The sequence below is a fragment of the Pleurodeles waltl genome, chromosome 4_2 (assembly GCF_031143425.1).
Source record: "Pleurodeles waltl isolate 20211129_DDA chromosome 4_2, aPleWal1.hap1.20221129, whole genome shotgun sequence".
NCBI lineage: Eukaryota > Metazoa > Chordata > Amphibia > Caudata > Salamandridae > Pleurodeles > Pleurodeles waltl.
In genome coordinates, this window is record NC_090443.1 from 944,732,146 (window position 1) to 944,750,807 (window position 18,662).

The 18,662-nt window shown below is 45.4% G+C and overlaps 1 protein-coding gene across 1 annotated transcript in view; it reads right to left on the reverse strand.

Moving 5' to 3' along the window:
* Positions 1-208: 208 nt before the first annotated feature.
* Positions 209-18,662, reverse strand: part of LOC138293960 (fatty-acid amide hydrolase 1-like) — a 100,069-nt gene continuing 81,615 nt past the window's right edge. Inside the window, exons 3-4 of the mRNA XM_069233224.1 lie at positions 16,554-16,699; positions 209-599 (exon numbers count right to left, since the gene is read on the reverse strand). Coding sequence (XP_069089325.1) covers positions 465-599; positions 16,554-16,699 — 281 coding nt within the window. The 3' untranslated portion in view covers positions 209-464. The remainder of the gene's footprint in view (positions 600-16,553; positions 16,700-18,662) is intronic.

Sequence of the window (18,662 nt, forward strand, 5' to 3'; positions counted from 1 at the left end):
CCCTGTAGGGCCTGCAGGGCCAGCAAGCCGATACGAAGCAGAGTGCAGGGTCGGTGGGTCTCCAGAGAACACCCTTGTCGCCAAAATGTGGTAGTGGATATCGAAATGATGACCAGAACTGCAGAGGTACTCTGGAACTGTGATTTATTCAGCAGAGGAGACCCACGGCCGGCACACAAAGCAGGCAGCAACCGCTCTCCCAGCCGCATTCCATAAACTGACTTTCCCAATCCCCATAACAACCACAGAATTCTAATCCCCATAGCAACATACCAAGTATTCAGAATACAACACTGCCACAAGCTCATAGCTTCAAGGGCAGACGGGTTCCCCTCACACAGTGCATGCTGTAATACTGCTATACTGGCTTCACGCCGATCTAAAAATGTAATCAGGCACACCCTCCGAAATTAACTTTCTCATCTACTAAAGTGTGGTTTTAAATATGAATTCACAGTGAGGATCTACAAGGAGCATCTTCTTCTCCTATGGTGAGTCACTTGTTCCACCTCCTTCATGAGGCGGAGGCACAGCTCCTCTTGCCACGGTAGAGCCACACACTGCACAGCCACAGGGAGTCCAACACCGCCTCTTGCTGCCTGCAGAGCAAATGCAAAGATGGATATCACTTTAGGAGGAGAGCGTTTCAATAATGCGAATCTGTTCATTAATTGGGTGGCCAATGGTAACCAATCGGCACAACAATAACACAGAATGTAACAGATGAAATACCATCGCAGATGTATTCCTTAAAGTGGCAGCTGCTTGCCCTTTGGTAGTCATGACAATATCCTTGCTGTCCCCTGTCTCATGGGGCCACCGGATTAGCAGAAACTACTTTCTGTAGTTCCCATCCCTACTACATGAAAGAGAAAGCAGATGAGGACCAGGTTCAAATATTATCCTAAAACAATTAACTCTGAAAACATATCCTTCCTTCTGCCCTTGATTTGCAGATACAGCCAAAGTTCTGTTTCTCCTTCAGATATACGTTGCACTTATTGTTTGTTGTACCTTTTTTGCACCCTGAGCCACTAGCTCCCTCATCGTGCAGTACCTGAGCCAGTATGTAAAATACTGTTAAAATGGCTGTAACCGCAGTTTTTTAAGTAATCCTGCAGGAAGAATTCTTTACTACTGGCCCCCATCCTGCCTCGGTGCATTTCGCCAAGTTGGACCTGATGGCATCTTCAGGTGAGAGACTGGCTGTAAATGGGAAATTACCAATTACCAAGCTTGCAATATATTCTGTAATGAAGCTGCATAGAAAATGTGTAACGTACAAAATAATACAGACGTTTGAAATGTGCCCACGGGGAGTGGCTACCAACGTATACGAAGACTAATGGAACTTATGAGTGATGAATTAATTATGTACTAATGTTTTGAATTTGTATTAGCATATCATAATTAGAGTCATGTATTAGGAGTTTGTTAAATTAATCACTAGGCCTTAGTTTAGCGAGGGTCTGGGCCTAGCTGACTGGTCTCATAGTAAACTGTGTTTTTCTAACGTGCAATGTGCTGTTTTCCTGAAGGCTACGAAACGGTATTTTTCCAGAAGCTAGATGTGTGTGTAGCCGTAGTAAATTCTTTCTCCTGAGACCCAACTTGCTCAAGGAGACATCATTGCTGAATGCAACAGTGTAATTCGTAACAGGTGCAAGGCTGCCTGGAGTAGGAGAAAACAATGGAACCACTGACTGGAGCATAAAGTGTAACTTTTCTTACCTAACATTCCAATCGATGAAAACGTCAATAACATGGGCCAATCAGCGATATGAGAACTGTGGTTTATGGAAAATTCTAGTGAATTACGTGGAGAATTATTGGACAGAGATAACGATGCACCAATTATTATCCAATGAGGAATTTTGAACTAATTAAGTAGATTTGATTTAACAGAGTGGTCCAAGAAGAGACGGACACAACCTTTTAGAGAGCAAAGACACAGAGAGACAGAGACCTTTCACTTTTGCTTGTCCTTTACTTTTAAACCATCCTCTACTTGCCCGATTTTTACTTCTCCTCCATATGAGGGAAGAGTCTTATTCCTGAGCTGTGCCATACTGAGACTTTGCTCTGTCCTATCTTTGCTGATGGTGAATCGACTGATGTCCTGAGGACGAATACTGTCGCTGTTTGCTGATTCGTTGGATTGGTAACTATCTGATGAAAATTGTAATTGTCTGTTTGCCTTTCTCTCTAGGTACCAACTGCGCTTTTGATAGAGGCGATAGTTAGATGTTTCCCAAATTTGTGTTTGCTAAATTGTTTTGCATGAAGCCTGTTAGACCTGACAGCCTTAGGGTGGTCACCCCAAACTTTTTGCCTGCCTCCCTCCACTTTTTGGACACTGTTTTTGCTGGTTTTTAGACTCTGCGCACTTTACCACTGCTAACCAGTGCTAAAGTGCATATGCTCTCTCCCTTTAAACATGGTAACCTTGGATCACACCCAATTGGACTATTTGATTTACTTGTAAGTCCCTAGTAGAGTGCACTATATGTGCCCAGGGCCTGTAGATTAAATGCTACTAGTGGGCTGCAGCACTGGTTGTGCCACCCACTTTAGTAGCCCCTTTACCTTGTCTCAGGCCTGCCATTGCAAGGACTGTGTGTGCAGTTTCACTGTCACTTTAACTTGGCATTTAAAAGTACTTGCCAAGCCTAAAACTCCTCTTTTTCCACATGTAAGTCACTACTGTGTGCCCTAGGTAATCCCTAGAGCAGGGTGCTGTGTGGGTAAAAGGCAGGACATGTACCTGTGTAGTTTACATGTCCTGGTAGTGTAAAATCCCTAAATTTGTTTTTACACTACTGTGAGGCCTGCTCCCTTCATAGGCTAATATTGGGGCTGCCCTCATACGTTATTGAAGTGGTAGCTGCTGATCTGAAAGGAGTAGGAAGGTCATATTTAGTATGGCCAGAATGGTAATACAAAATCCTGCTGACTGATGAAGTTCGATTTAATATTATTATTCTAGAAATGCCACTTCTAGAAAGTGAGCATTTCTTTGCACTTAAATCTTTCTGTGCCTTACAATCCACGTGTGGCTGGGTTTAGTTAACAGCTCCTTGTGCATTCCCTCAGACACACCCCAAACACAGGGTACTCAGCCACACTTGCATACATCTGCATTTTGAATGGGTCTTCCTGGGCTGGGAGGGTGGAGGGCCTGCTCTCACACAAAGGACTGCCACACCCCCTACTGGGACCCTGGCAGACAGGATTAAACTGAAAGGGGACCTGGGGCACTTCTAAGCCACCCTTTGAAGTCTCCCCCACTTCAAAGGCACATTTGGGTATAAAACAGGGCCTCTGCCCTACCACCTCAGACACTTGCTGGAGAAGAAACCTGAACCAGAACCTGCACCCTGACAAGAAGAACTGCCTGGCTGCCTAAGGACTCAACTGACTGCTTTCTACAGAGGACTGCTGCCTTGCTGTTGCCCTGCTGCCTTGCTGAACTCTTGCCCTGCTGCAGAAGTGCTCTCCAAGGGCTTGAATAGAGCTTGCCTCTTGTTCCCTGAAGTCTCAGGTCCAAAAAGGCTTCTCTCTTTCAACTGGACTCTTTATGTGGCGACAAATTTGATGCACAGCCTGCTCCGCGGTATAAAATTCACTGCACGCCGAACCGGAAAGACACCTCTCGACCCCGCGAGGAAAAGATCGACGTGACGCCTGCGGTGCGACCGGAACTTTGACGCACGGCCCGCCTGGACAACGCCGCCTGACTTCCAGAGAGGAAATCAATGCAGTGCCTGCCGTGAGGGAGAAAATTCCACGCACAGCCCACCGGAACGACATGCAACCGGACAACAAGCTCAGGATTCCACGCACAGACCCCGGGGCGTCTGAAAACCCCGTGACCCACAGAGGAGACTGTCCGCGCGCCAGAAATCAACGCAACGTCTTCCCCACGTGAAAAATAATGAAGCAAGTCCGTGTGTGAAGGGGCAAAACTGAGGCACACACCATTTACCATGCATCTCCTCCTCTGTGGCCCTCTGCGGAGATTTTTCACTCCAAACCAGGTACTTTGTGCTTGAAAGAGACTTTGTTTGATTTTTAAAGACTTAAGACACTTCATATCACTTTTCAGTGATATCTCTACAATTTCTTATTGCATCTTTTATCGTTTTGACCTGCAAATATCCAGATAAATATTACATATTTTTCCAAACACTGTGTGGTGTATTTTTGTAGTGCTATCTTGTGTTATTGTATGATTTATTGCACAAATACTTTACACATTGCCTTCTAAGTTAAGCCTGACTGCTCAGTGCCAAGCTACCAGAGGGTGGGCACAGGATAATTTGGATTATGTGTGACTTACCCTGACTAGAGTAAGGGCCCTTGCTTGGACAGGGGATAACCTGACTGCCAACCAAAGACCCCATTTCTAACATTGGTGATCAGCGGTGAGGATAGGACTTGTATTTGTGCAGTGACATACAGTAGCATTTCACTACCTACCCACAGTTGAAGGTCAACTTGATTTTTAGCTCTTTTGCACATTCGTTTTTTCCTGACAATTTTCTAAACCTAAATCCTCACTCAACATGTATCTCGCTGGGTCTCAAGCAGGAGATTTGGACCTAGCCCTGTTGGAGACATATACTGTCAAACAGCTAAAAGGGTTCTACAGGGAGAGGAGTGTACCCACCCAGGGGGCCCCCAGAAAGGAGGACTTTCAAGTGGCGCTGAGAAGCCCATTTAGAGGAGGATGATGAGGAAGAGGAGCCAGAAAATGGCCCCTCAGAGGATTTTTTGCCATCAGTGGATGATGTTACCACTGCAATTGTGCCCCCTTCCAGACCAGGGAGCAGTGTCTCTGAGCAAGGCCTGCCGCAGAGGAAAGGAGAGAGGAGAGGTAGTTCCAATTGTAATGGCAAGACTGAAAATTGAGGCTCAGCAGGAGGAAAGAAGGGCAGAGAGAGAAGCCAAGCAAGCTGAGGCTGAAAGAGCAGCCAAACAAATTGAAGCTGAGAGAGCCTTGGCTGAAAAGAAACTTTTGTTGGCTCATGAACTGAGTCTCAAGGAGCTGGATCTTAAGGCAAGACAGTCTCAATCCAGCAGTAATGGTGGCAGCATACAGACAGGACCTGCTGGAGAAAAGAAGGTTCATATACCCAAAAATGTGGTGCCCAGTTTTTTGGTGGGAGATGACATAGATAAATGGTTACCTGCTTATGAAGTTGCACTAAGGGCTCATGAGGTTCCTGAAGGGCAATGGAGTACAGCTATGTGGAGTTATGTGCCACCTTTGGGGAGAGACACACTTCTCACATTGGACAAACCAGATCAAAACACATACCCATGTCAGAAAACCATTTTACTTGTCAAGTTTGGACTGACCCCTGAGAAATACCATCAGAGGTTTAGGGACAGCACCAAACTATCCACACAAACATGGGTAGATTTCTTTGACTTTTCCAGTAAGGCACTGAATGGATGGGTGCGGGGCTGCAAAGTAGATGATTACACAGGATTGTATAATTTGATTCTGAGAGAGCATATGATCAGTATTTGTTTTACAGAGTTGCATCAGCACCTAGTAGACAGTAAGCTGACTGAACCCAGGAAGCTTGCTGAGGAGGCGGACCTCTGGACTAGTACCAGAGTGTCCAAAAAGGTATCTGGGGGTGACACCCACAAAGGTGGTCAGGGTTTCCATCAGAAGAAAGAGGGGGGAGAAAAACTTAAAAACAAGGAATTCTCCAAAGGCCCCCAAAATAGTTCCCAAGGGAGTAGTGGTAACCAGTCCCGGTCTGATTCTCAAAAGAAAGGTTTTACTGACCATAAGACAGGGAGGTATGTTCCCCACTGTGCAGAGTGCAACAAGTATGGGCACTCTGAGGGCGACTCCAAGTGTCCCAAGAGGGCACAGCCCCCCAAAGGAGGGCAGACACCTGGGTTGGCTAGCGTAGTGCTCGGGAAGGTGATGGTCCCAGTCAGTTTTGGGGAGCAGACAGAGGTAACCCTAGTGTCCCTGGGGGATGCAGATATGGTGGCAAAAGCCCACATGCCTGCCAATACTTCCAAGTATAGACAGTGGGTCACCATCAATGGGCAAAGGGTGGAGGCTCTGCGTGACACAGGAGCCACCATGATTACTGTCAAGGGTCAGCTGGTGTCAGCAGAGCAGGTCATCCCAAATACATTCCACCAGGTCATTGTCGCCGACAATCGTGAGAGCCACCTACCGGTAGCTCTGGTTCCCTTTGAGTGGGGGCGGTCTCTGGTACTCTAAAAGTAGCTGTGAGTCCTGCCATGCCTGTAGATTGTCTGTTAGGCAACGACCTTGAGCACACTACCTGGAAGGAGGTAGAGCTAAGGTCTCACTGGAAATGTTAGGAGTGCCTGAGTGGGTCTGCATGACCACACGGTCCATGACTGACCGAGAGGGAAGTCAAGGGCGGCTGGAGCCTGGAACAATGGCCCAGACAACCGGCAAGAGGAGGGGCAAGGGGCACGGGAAACAGGTCCCAGACGTTCCTGCAGTGGTTGACGGGGTTCCTGAGGAGGAGGCCCCCGAGCCAACTGGGGAAGACATTGCCGCCCTAGGTGACCTACCTGAGCTTGCTGGCTGGAAAGTTGAGGGTGGGCCCACCAGGGAGGAATTCTGCAAGGCACAGAAAGAATGTCCCACTCTAGAGGGCATGAGGCACCAAGCCTCAGCCCAGGCAGCAGGTGAAGCCTCTGGCGATCACCACATATATTGGGAGAATGATCTCCTCTACAGTGAGCCTAAGGTTCCGGCCATTGGGGCAGCGCGTGTATTGGTGGTCCCCCAGTGTTACCGAACCTTCCTACTGGGACTGGCTCACGACATTCCCCTGGCAGGAACTTTGGGGCAAGACAAGACCTTTGCCAGGCTTGTCACCCACTTCCATTGGCCCAGAATGAGGACAAACTCAGATACGTTCTGTAGATCCTGTCCTACCTGCCAGGCCAGTGGTAAAACAGCAATAAGGGTTAAGGCCCCCCTGATTCCACTTCCTGTCGTTGGCAACCCCTTTGAAAGGGTGGGCATCGACATTGTTGGTCCATTGGACCACAAAACTGCCCTAGGCAACAGGCTCATCCTGGTTTTGGTGGACCATGCCACCTGTTACCCAGAGGCAATCCCTCTGAGGACCGTAACTGCACCGGTGGTGACCAGAACTCTGATGGGGATATTTACCCGTGTGGGATTCCCAAAAGAGATTGTGCCTGACAGAGGCACTAACTTCATGTCTGCATACATGAAGTCTATGTGGGATGGGTGTGGTGTAACCTACAAGTTCACCACACCCTATCACCCCCAATCTAATGGTCTTGTGGAGAGATTCAACAAGACCTTGAAAGGCATGATCGTTGGCCTCCCTGAGGCATAAGTGGCACGTCCTCTTACCATGCCTTCTCTTTGCTTACCGAGAGGTACCCCAGAAGGGGGTAGGGTTCAGTCCCTTTGAGCTCCTCTATGGGTACCCTGTCAGGGGACCCTTAAGCATTGTCAAGGAGGGGTTGGAGAAAGCTCCAAAGGCACCCCCTCAGGATGTGGTCAGCTACATGCTACCCTCCGCAGCCAGATGAACTGCTTCTGGAAAGAGGCCAAAAGTAACCTTGAGGCCAGTCAAGAGGTAATGAAACGCTGGTATGACCAGAAGGCCACCCTGTTAGAGTTTCAACCTGGAGACAAAGTGTGGGTAATGGAGCCAGTAGAGCCTAGAGCTCTCCAGGACTGCTGGTCTGGCCATTTGAAGTGAAGGAGCGGAAAGGGGAGGCCACTTACCTAGTGGACCTCCAATCCCCTAGGAACCCCCTAAAGGTGCTCCATGTCAACCGACTGAAGCCTCATTTTGAGAGGTCTGAAGTCAACATGCTTCTGGTCACAGATGAGGGCATGGAAGAGGAGAGTGAACCTCTCCGCGACCTCCTCTCTGCCCAAGAAGGTGATGGATCAGTGGGAGGTGTCATTCTCTCTGGCTCCCTGTCTCTAAACCAGAGAGGAGACTGCTATGAGCTGTTGGAGCAGTTCTCCTCCCTGTTCTCCCTTACTCCTGGACTGGACTTACCATCTCTGTGTTCATGACATTGACACAGGTGACAGTCCCCCCTGTGAAGAACAAAATGTACAGGTTATCGGATAAGGTGAAGGCCAGCATCACGGACGACGTCTCCAAGATGTTGGCTTTAGTGGTTATTGAGAAGTCCAGTAGTCCCTGGTCCAGCCCTGGGCTACTTCATCAGATGTGAAGCCAGAACTCAGGTTCTGTGTGGACTACCGGGGTCTCAACTCAGTCACACGGACTGATGCTCACCCCAGCCCCGAGCTGATGAGCTCGTTGACAGACTGGGCACTGCCAAGTTCCTGAGTATGTTTGATCTTACTTCAGGGTACCGGCTGATCGCCCTGACAGAAGGGGCTAAAGAGAGATCAGCATTTTCCACACCTGATGGCCATTACCAGTTCCGGGTGATGCCATTTGGGTTGAAAAATGCCCTGCTACCTTCCAACGATTGGTTAACGGGGTCCTAGCTGGCAAGGATGCCTACTGTGCAGCCTACCTGGAAGACATAGCTGTCTACAGTTCCAGCTGGGAGGAACACCTGCTCCACCTCAAGGAGGTACTTCAGGCTCTGCGACAGGCAGGCCTGACCATCAAGGCTAGTAAGTGCCAGATTGGGCAGGGTTCTGTGGTGTACTTGGGACACCTAGTAGGTGGTGGCAAGGTGCAGCCACTCCAGGCCAAGATTGAAACTATCAAGGCCTGGCAACCACCTTGAACACAGACTGAGGTGAGCACCTTTTTAGGCCTCACCGGATACTACTGCAGATTCGTCAAGGGCTATGGTACCATTGTGTCACCCTTGACAGAACTCACTTCCAAGAAACAACCTAGGTTGGTGAATTGGACAAGAGGCTTGTCAGAAAGCCTTTGACTCCCTGAAGGAAGCCATGTGCATGGCCCGTGCTCAAGGCCCCTGACTACTCACAGGAATTTATCGTGCAGACAGACGCTTCAGAGCATGGCATAGGGGCGGTCCTAGCACAGCTAAACGAGGAGGGCCTAGACCAACCAGTACTCTTTATTAGCAGAAGACTATTACCACGGGAACAGAGCTGGAGTGCTATTGAAAGAGAACCTTTTGCTGTGGTCTGGGCACTGAAGAAGCTGAGACCATACCTGTTTGGGACTCACTTCCGGGTTCAGACAGACCACAGGCCCCTCAGATGGCTCATGCAAATGAGGGGTGAAAATCCAAAACTCTTGAGGTGGTTCATTTCCCTACAGGGGATGGACTTTACGGTGGAGCATCACCCAGGGGTTGACACATTTTAGTCCTGACAGCCTTAGGGTGGTCACCCCTGACTTTTTGCCTGCCTCCCTCCACTTTTTGGACACTGTTTTTGCTGGCTTTTAGACTCTGCACACTTTACCACTGCTAACCAGTGCTAAAGTGCATATGCTCTCTCCCTTTAAACATGGTAACCTTGGATCACACCCAATTGGACTATTTGATTTACTTGTAAGTGGGAAGCATCCTTTTTTATGACTTTTTTTTTTACGAAAGTCGTGGTTAACGAAAGCGCAACAACGCTTTTTTTAACCACGACTCCGGTTTTTTGTGCCTTAACTACGTATGTTCTGAACAACGAACATGCATGGTTAAGGTACAAAGAAGGGAGTTGGCGAAGGTAAGTGGTGGGTTTAGGTTTTGGGGAGGGGGTGGGGGTGGGGGGTCAGGGGGTTTTAGGTTTTGGAGTGGGGTTGGGGGGGTGGGGTGTTTTTGGTTTTGGGGAGTGGGTGGGGGGTCAGGGAGTTTTAGGTTTTAGGGTGGGGTTGGGGGGGTGGGGTGTTTTTGGCTTTGGGGAGTGGGTGAGGGGTCAGGGGGTTTGAGGTTTTAGGGTGGGGTGGGGGGGTGGGGCGTTTTTGGTTTTGGGGAGTGGGTGGGGGGTCAGGGGGTTTTAGGTTTTGGGGTGGGGTTGGGGGGTAGGGCGTTTTTGGTTTTGGGGAGTGGGAGGGGGGTCAGGGGGTTTTAGGTTTTGGGGTGGGGTTGGGGGGTGGGGCTTTTTTGGTTTTGGGGAGTGGGTGGGGATCAGGGGGTTTTAGGTTTTGGGGTGGGGTTGGGGGGTGGGGTGAGGGATGTAGGGTGAATGGTGCCTATTGCTAATGATTTTATCAGGAATGCCTTTACAACGAAATATCGTTTTTAAGGCATTCGTGGTAAAATCATTAGTAGTAGCAACGAGGTCGGTGTTCTGACCTCGTTGTTAAGGCAGTAGTTGTTTTTGAAGTCGTTGTTTCGTCGTACAATCCTTGTAAGTCCCTAGTAGAGTGCACTATATGTGCCCAGGTCCTGTAGATTAAATGCTACTAGTGGGCCTGCAGCACTGGTTGTGCCACCCACTTTAGTAGCCCTTTTACCTTGTCTCAGGCCTGCCATTGCAAGGCCTGTGTGTGCAGTTTCACTGTCACTTCGACTTGGCATTTAAAAGTACTTGCCAAGCCTAAAACTCCCCTTTTTCCACATATAAGTTACCCCTAATGGGTGCCCTAGGTAACCCTAGAGCAGGGTGCTGTTTGGGTAAAAGGCAGGACATGTACCTGTGTAGTTTACATGTCCTGGTAGTGTAAAACCCATAAATTCGTTTTTACACTACTGTGAGGCCTGCTCCCTTTATAGGCTAACATTGGGGCTGCCCTCATACATTATTGAAGTGGTAGCTGCTGATCTGAAAGGAGTAGGAAGGTCATATTTAGTATGGCCAGAATGGTAACACAAAATCCTGCTGACTGGTGAAGTTGGATTTAATGTTATTATTCTAGAAATGCCACTTTTAGAAAGTGAGCATTTCTTTTCACTTAAATCTTTCTGTGCCTTACAATACACGTCTGGCTGGGTTTAGTTGACAGCTCCTTGTGCATTCACTCAGAAACACCCCAAACACAGGGTACTCAGCCTCACTTGCATACATCTGCATTTTGAATGGGTCTTCCTGGGCTGGGAGGGTGGAGGGCCTGCTCTCACACAAAGGACTGCCACACCCCCTACTTGGACCCTGGCAGACAGGATTGAACTGAAAGGGGATCTGGTGCACTTCTAAGCCACTCTTTGAAGTCTCCCCCACTTCAAAGGCACATTTGGGTATAAAACAGGGCCTCTGCCCTACCACCTCAGACACTTGCTGGAGAAGAAACCTGAACCAGAACCTGCAACCTGACAAGAAGAACTGCCTGGCTGCCTAAAGGACTCACCTGACTGCTTTCTACAGAGGACTGCTGCCTTGCTGTTGCCCTGCTGCCTTGCTGAACTATTGCCCTGCTGCAGAAGTGCTCTCCAAGGGCTTAGATAGAGCTTGCCTCCTGTTCCCTGAAGTCTCAGGACCAAAAAGACTTCTCTCTTTTAACTGGACTCCTTGTGCGGCGAAACATTCGACACACAGCTTGCTCCGTGGTGAAAAATTCACCGCACGCCGAACCGGAAAGACGCCGCTCGACCCGTGAGGAAAAGATCGCCGCGACGCCTGCGGTGCGACCGCAACTTCGACGCCGCCCGACTTCCAGAGAGGAAATTGATGCGGCGCCTGCCGTGAGGGAGAAAATTCCATGCACAGCCCACCGGAACGACGCGCAACCGGACAACAAGCCCAGGATTCCACGCACAGACCCCGGGGGATCTGAAAACCCCGCGACCCACAGAGGAGACTGTCCGCGTGCCTGAAATCGACGCAACATCTTCCCTTCGTGAAAAATAACGACGCAAGTCCTTGTGTGAAGCGGCGAAACCGACGCCCACACCATTTTCCACACATCTCCTCCTCTGTGGCCCTCTGCGGAGATTTTTCACCCCAAACCAGGTACTTTGTGCTTGAAAGAGACTTTGTTTGCTTTTTAAAGATCAAAGACACTTCATATCACTTTTCAGTGATATCTCTAAAATTTCTTATTGCATCTTTTATCGTTTTGAACTGCAAATATGCAGATAAATATTATATCTTTTTCCAAACACTGTGTGGTGTATTTTTGTAGTGCTATATTGTGTTATTGTATGATTTATTGCACAAAAACTTTACACATTGCCTTTTAATTTAAGCCTGACTGCTCAGTGCCAAGCTACCAGAGTGTGGGCACAGGATAGTTTGGATTGTGTGTGACTTACCCTGACTAGAGTGAGGGTCCTTGCTTGGACAGGGGGTAACCTGACTGCCAACCAAAGACCCCATTTCTAACAAAGCCCAACATGCTAATGCTAATCGGAGGTTAGTTAAGGAGTTCACAATTACATGATGCAAATAGACAAATGACTGAGTTCTTGCTTTGTTGAATCATGCGTTACTGAGACTTTGCTAAGTTGCTTCATACTAACGTTGTGTCTATATGCTGAATGACTATTCGCTATGTTATGGTTAAATTGCGTTCTAATTACTAATTAGATGAGTTCATAATGAGATTGATTGCTAATGAGATTTACAGAATTGACTTTAGATTGTAACAAATAGGGAAATAAATATCCTAACACTCAACTAAACTGGTGTGGTCATACATGAATGAAGGGTAATGGCGTGTTCAACTTATTGATTCATATCAACTGTTATTGATTAGCTTGTAGATTAGTTACAGTGATTATTGATTGGGTTATTGATCTATTGATTTTGTGATGCCAAAGGATATCTCGTACTGGGAAGTCCAGAACGTGGTCCAAAGGTTCATCGACCTAGGCGTGTCTCCTGGTAAGTTTACTGATCAAGGATCTGACGCGCTAACAGTACTCCAAAATCAGCTGCATCTTACCCTTCCTAAGGGACAATATGAGTTCCACTTGGAATAGGTAAATAATTTTGCATCCCGAAATCACTGATACCCAAAGACCCTCATTACAAATTTATGGGTAAATTTCGATCCCTGTGAAAACATTTATTTGCACAGAGATTGGAATTACGAGTAGTTTTATAATTATTACACCCTCTCAGTTTTCCCCTGACAGTTTTTTGCAGGTCGAACCTGCTGAAATGTATCAGTCAAATGCCAATACAAAAGGCAAAACATGGAATTTGGTGTGTTAAATACGGATTCCACATGCGATGCCTCATTTCCAAGTTAAAAAATCGGAAAAGGGCGCATTTAACTCATGTATTAAATACCGCACCCTATTCTGCCTAACTTGAAATGACGGCCAAAGTATCAGTAATTTTGAATATGAGATTACTGCTACGGAACTACCCCAACGGTTGTAAATTAACTACTGAAAAGTCTGTGATTGCTTTTATCTTGGTAGTGGGGTTCTCCAACAAGTAACTTGGGAGCTCCTGGTAGCTCACTCCAACACTCTTGAAGTAGATCTCAGAGGTAAAAGTAAATCAAGTGCTCCATTGAGAGAGACTGTGTATATTAAAGAAGATAGCAGCGCTCGTCTATAGACTCCTAGGGCCTGATTTAGATTTTGGAATGTAGATTTAATTCTCTCATGGAATGTAGACTTTATTCTGTCACGGAATGTAGATTTTATTCTGTCAGGGCGACAGAGTAAAGTTCTCCATCATCCTGATGGGGTGACCACTCTCCGAATTTACCGATGTCTGTCTGCCCCAGCAAACATCTCTGATCATGTGAAGGAACTGCCCCCAGTTCCAGTCAAAGTATTGAAATGGTGCCATACAGCTCCAACAATGACCGTGCAACCAGGCACACTTTCAATAAACTTTTTTTTATTATTATCAAAACCAAAATCCCAAAGCAGGATTTTCTTTTTACAAATAAAAAAAACAACGAATATCTCCCGTACTATTGAAGTTTTCTCCAAAGTGTGGGGGTCATTTAAAACTTTTTACTTTTACTGATGGCCACATTTTTGATGGCACTATTTGAAAGTAAAAGTGGACCATTTGACTACTCACTCCAAATCGGGCATGAAGTCAAATGGCTAAACCCCTGGTGCCTGTTACCCTGCTGGGCCATCAGAGGAATATGTCAGAGACTGAGCTGGTGTGGTCTCTGTCACTGACATACTGAAGTTCCACCCGACTCTAAATGAGGCAGATGGCCCTTCAGTTTGGGAGAAAGTGTACTCTGTCAACCATTGTGTTGGAGAACCTTCATCGCCAAACTATAAATCAGGCTGATAAAGTGACAGACAGTAGAATCAATGGAAGGGGCTCATAATACTCAAACACAAACTGTGTCACTCTGTGAGGTCGTGAACATGATCATCTCTCACTCAGCTAAGCCAAAAGTCAACTCCATAGGTCACACCATGTTTGTGAACAATGGATCATGAAAGAAGAATGCTTGCAGTAGCATGAGCAATAACTAGTGCTGACCCAATGAAGTGTGGGATGGCAGGAGCCAGAATGAAAATGTGTAAGTTGGGTGCTTGATCAGTGCCCTGAGTAGAGTAATGTATGGACCCAGAGCTGAGATAATTCAAGGTTTCATGTGCATTCATCTGTGTGTGTGTGCATAAATATGTGCACATTTATGTGTGTGTATCTGTGCATGTGACATTGTGTCTCTCCCTAATAAACAATGTTGCTCCCTGGAAGCTATGCCTCGTATCAAGGACCTCCAAGAGGGATTCACCTCTGGCACAATTGTGTCTGTTCATGGCATAATACTGCCAATGTCATACTAATGATCATCCTTGACTATTTTGAGCATTCTTGGTCTATCTGTGGCATACCTGTTGCCATCATGATATGCTGAGCATGACTGTCCTACATTTAACCATTCCTGACATAATGGTGGCCTCTCCTTGCATAATAATTAGTCAGACACAGAAAATTAATATTGGTAAGCTTTTTCCTTGCATTTCTGCTGGTATCCTTGCCTGAAATGCTTGGGTGGCCACTACTGTAATTTTAACATGTGTTGCCACTATTTTATAGTGAGAACATTTGCTAGTATTTCAGGAGGAAATTCCTTGAGTAGATGTAACTCTCACTATAAAAGGGACTGGAGACCCCAATCAATATGTTTTCCTTATCTTCAGAAGTTTAGACCACAGGCACTGCATACTGCAATTGTGAATTGTGTCACTTTGGGCCCAGTTCCTTTTTGTAGCTCTGCCCAGGTGTTAATACACCAGAAGTAAATGCACCTTGCGTAATACAGAAACCCAACATCCCTCACCAGTGATTTCCTAGTAGGCATGGGTGCTGATCAGAGATAACCAGGAGCTGCTTTGGACCCTTTTATAATGCCTTACCTCGCCCTGATCTGAGTTCATGAAGACAGTTGTTCTAAGAATCCTCTTTACTCTCTTTATTTTTCCACTACTTCCATGTACCGTAGCCTACACATGTACATTGGAGGATGCTGAGGAGTGAAGGGGCTAAGATCATGCTCAATTTGTCCGGACCACTAGAACTAATATGTGAGGCATAGGTATTTCTTTTTCACCGGAATTTGACCCAGATCAACGGAAAGAATGGCAATAAAATAAGTGAGAGAACAATAGGATAACATTGGCGGGGGGGGGGGGGCAGGGATGGTAAAGAAAATTAATGCAATGGTGAGATAAAGAGCTAAGAAGCATAAGGAGATGAAAGAAAGAGGTTTGAGTTGAAATAAAAAATAAGCAAGTTTGGTATTTGCCAATCCCAGCACTGCTAAGCTCCTAAGAAAAACTTTCACTCCAGGCAATGTTTTGTTGCAAATGAATAACTGCTAGGCTTGTGATGTCATGATAGGTCAGAGTGTGCATGAGTTCTCTTCCATAATCCATCCCATTACGGTAGATGCAAAGACTGATAGCGCCCTCCCAGGATGACTTTAGTGCATCACCTTAGCCATTTCATGCTGCACATCTGGGACAACGTAGTCAAGACGTTTTCAGGTACTGCCCTTCCATGACACCCCAATTGCTCATTTACAAAGACAGGGACCATTATGTAATTGTGTTGCTAGTATCAGTCATCGTTTGCCCTCATGCAGGTAAACAGTAATACACTTAACTGCTGTAAAGAGTGCAATCAATATATTGCATACAAAGCATAAAGGGAACCTAACAGATCAATATGTTCAATTGATAAAACGTTCAAAACAAAGCATAATTTGAATTCAGCAATATAAGCATCTAAACCTAAAATATTTGTAATCTCTATAGCTTTATGATGTCAGATGTAGCTGAAAGAAACAAACACGAGGCAGAAGAGTTCTCAGTAGAGGTTTGTTATTCATGCTTTCTGACCTATACAATGATTAGCCCCAACAGACCTTCACATAGAAATATTCTTTACAACACACCTACTGAGTTCCATCTCTGTCTTTATCACAATGGCTCAGACAATATGCAGGTTGAAGAAAACACATACCTGTACTTTGAGAATCGCAGGGTGAATTTATAGGTAAGGAAGGTTTCCCTGGAAATAGCTCGCCTTAAACTAAATAAATGGGGGTTTTAAGGAATTCAATTTAATTAATTAAGATCACACGCGTTGAACATGGTACTGTTTATTATTGACCTTCACATTAGCCCGCTAAAAAGGAAGAAAATTGAACTTGATATGAATTTCACTATCTATAGGTAATGACCACCCAGGTGCTCGTCAAATAGTTACTAACCTGTTTTAACAAATTGTCCCAGTGATCATTATAGTGTCCTTTGTACTGCTTCAGCTGCTCTTCATCATCTTCAGTCACTATTGTTACAGGCACCACTCCAGCAGGGAAATTTAACACATTAAATAGATGTGTATTGGTACTGGCATCTAGAAAATTTAAAATGGCACAATATTGTATATATCTAATCATTTATAATCAAATTCAGATATTATACATCATAGGATCCAGTGCAACAGATGCGGGCTTTCACATGAAACATTAAATATTATGTGGGATATATTTTTATGAGATTTTCATAGATTGTAAAATGTATAAGAGTAACTGCATGTATACCCTATTCCTTATAACAAGATAAATACCTCAATGTAGTGCTTCCCAAACTTTTTAGAACCACAATCCACTTTTTAGATGACAAATTTTAGCACCCACCTAGCATTAATGAACACGAGGGGGGTAATTTTCTTTAAAGAAACTAAAACATTGTGAGGTATTGCACTGTCATTTACAAACAACATATTTACCATTGAAATAGCCACTTAATTGACATAGACATACAGTTTTACTGATACAACTATTTTGCACATAAATTATAATGTCTGGAAATCGGGACTCAGTAAATATTTATTGTTAGACCTGTCAGTCTTAGGGTGGTCTTCCCCCAAACCTTTTGCCTGCTTCCTTCCATTTTTGCTGAAATTTGTTCAGACTGTGCACATTACCACTGCTAACCAGCGCTAAAGTGATTGCGCTCACTTCCCTAAACATGGCAAAATTGGTTAATACCTGATTGGCGTATTTAATTTACTCATATGTCCATTGTAGAGTGATATACCACATACCCAGGGCCTGTAAATTAAATGCTACTAGTGGGCCTGCAGTATGTACTGTGCCACCCACTTGAGTAGCCCTTAAAAACATGTCTCTGACCTGCCTTTGCAGTCTGAATGCATTTTTAAACTGCCAATTCGACTAGGCATTATGACTTCCATGCCAAGCCTTAAACACTCTTTTTATTGCATATAATTCGGCAGTGTCAACACAACTGTCTTAATTAGAAATTATTAATTAATGTATATGTATTTTGAATAATGAATTTAGTAGAAAATGGATTAACGTAGAAAAGTAATGTGCACGTTTGAAATTGTGACCTCAGAGAATGGCCACCGGTATCTAGGAAATTTACTTAATGAGTGATTAACATATATGAATTATTGAAAATGTATTAGATTAATGTAGTAATATGTCATATTGAGAATTATAACGTATGTTCTTTAATACTTGTAGGCCTTAACTTAGTAAATGTCTTGTCCTAGTCTTGCCAGGCCTCATGCAGAAGCTGTATTTCTGAACGTATAATGGAAAATGCTGCCAAAATGAGCTTACCATGAACTGCTTATTGTTTAATAAAATGCTTTGTTGAAGCTTCCTTATGAGAAACGACGGACAGGAGATTATGTCTCTAGCAATGTATCTAATAATGTGTAATGTGCATGAGATGAACTTTCCCAGGACTTGAACAATGAAGACACTGACTGGACAAGAAGATGCAACATTTTTGATACCTGTCGAGCCGGATGATGAGAACATCGTAAGGCAAACCAATCAACAACAAGTGAGCGGTGAAATATTAGAATTCATAGATTTGATTTATGGACTCTATTGGATAGGGTAATAACGTACAATTAACGGACCAATTGGGAATTGGGGGATAGTCTGGGTGACTTTGATATAACAACGTGAGAGAGGGAAGAGAAGAGAGATGTTAGGGGTGCAGACCTCTTATCAAAGTTCTGAGGCGATATTGGGGAGAAGAGATTTGAGATTCGGTCATTGGGCTCATACTCTTTGACTGAGAGCCTGATGTGATGCTGATCCACTGATGACCTGAGGACGAAGACTGACTCTGTTGCTGACCCATGTCGAGGCTAGGTAGATATGACAATGTGACTGAATTATATTTTTGTGCCTTTTCTTTCTAGGTACCAACTGCGCTGTGTGAATAGTTTTCTTAGCTAGATGTTTTCTAAATTCTTGTTTCTAAATTGTATTGCATGAAGTCCCACATGTTGTTGCTAATCTGGGTTAGATGAGGGTTCCTTACATGGCGAT